Source organism: Phytophthora parasitica, assembly GCF_000247585.1.
Source record: "Phytophthora parasitica INRA-310 unplaced genomic scaffold supercont2.45, whole genome shotgun sequence".
Classification (NCBI taxonomy): Eukaryota; Oomycota; class Peronosporomycetes; order Peronosporales; family Peronosporaceae; genus Phytophthora; species Phytophthora nicotianae.
The window spans coordinates 239,742-240,973 of record NW_008649031.1 but is presented as its reverse complement, the minus strand read 5'-3'; the positions used below and the strand labels follow the sequence as shown (position 1 = coordinate 240,973).

Sequence of the window (1,232 nt, the reverse complement as noted above, 5' to 3'; positions counted from 1 at the left end):
AGCACGAATCTGCTCTCGATTGTTATCGTCGTAGCTCTTTTGGTAGGACAACCGGGCTTCGCGTGTGCGCTGGTAGTAGCGCTTCTGCGCTGCATTAATGCGCTCCTTGTTAGCTTGGTATCGCTCAGGTGAGTATGCCATCTTTGTATATTATTAACTAACTTTATATTTATCAGGAATAAAAGTAATTGAATACTCGATAAATTTAAAGTTTCGCCTTACGTCAATCGGGCAGCTATCGAAGCAATCCAATACGCATCATGGTCAACTCGAAGCGGCTCGCCACACACTGCTCCTGGTGGCCATGCTATTTCATCATTCATAAATGGTGGATACGTATCAACACCATCCCTTCCTGACCAATCGAAATCGATCAACACGACTCGGTTCTTACTGGAATCCCACATCACGTTATGCTCCCGAAGATCACCATGGACGAAAGATCCATCTTTTAGAGTGTTTTCGATCTTCAGCAGTTGATCACGAACTATCATGCCATTGGCCTGACGAAGGGGACACAATGGAAGTTGCTCCATAACGACGAATACCCAACCATTAGGTAAAAATTCGCAGAACAGCAGTTTGGGAGCAAATCCAGCGCTTGAACAATAATCATGGACTTCCCTCCCGTACCGCTTGGCGAACTTGATGATAACGTTATTTCCAGCGTGATGCGCCTTGAAAACAAACCGCTGCACCACTTCCAAATACTGAAATGAGATGTCCGCGCCGTTGCGTTCGATAGAATCTTTATATGGGAATCTTAGTCGATCGAGAGTACTTGAACGCAGACCAAACGCACGGTTTTGACGACTAGCACTGAGCTCGTAGCACAAATTCGTCAGCTCCTGGACAGCAACCTTCAAGGATGCGCACATACGTGCCAACGATACCATCAACCACTCGTTGTCGAAAAAAAGTAGCGGGAAGCTCATGACTAGAGGCTCGCAAATCGCATCTTCGTCACTCGTGTTTACAATTCCAAACACACTCATGAACGGTCCGCAGATATCCACCAAGAAACATGGAAATTGACGGTCGATCACGAATGGCAAGTTCTTAATGTAGTATGCAACGTTCTGCATTGTCGGATCTCCACCACCGTCTCCTTTTTGGAGTTTACATTCCAAATTAAGTAGCAGTGTCTCTCCAAAACGATAGGAACCATCTGACACTGAGCCATTAACAGTTGCCGGGGTGATCGTCGAGACTGGATTGTCACCGAGCAGGTA

At 46.2% G+C, this 1,232-nt stretch overlaps 1 protein-coding gene across 1 annotated transcript; it reads right to left on the bottom strand.

Moving 5' to 3' along the window:
* Positions 1 to 218: 218 nt before the first annotated feature.
* Positions 219 to 1,085, bottom strand: PPTG_14912 (hypothetical protein; the record flags this gene model as incomplete). The annotated part of the gene is made up of 1 exon (XM_008912254.1): positions 219 to 1,085. One exon carries the CDS (start codon positions 1,083 to 1,085, stop codon positions 219 to 221), a length of 867 nt encoding a protein of 288 aa, XP_008910502.1.
* Positions 1,086 to 1,232: the final 147 nt, after the last annotated feature.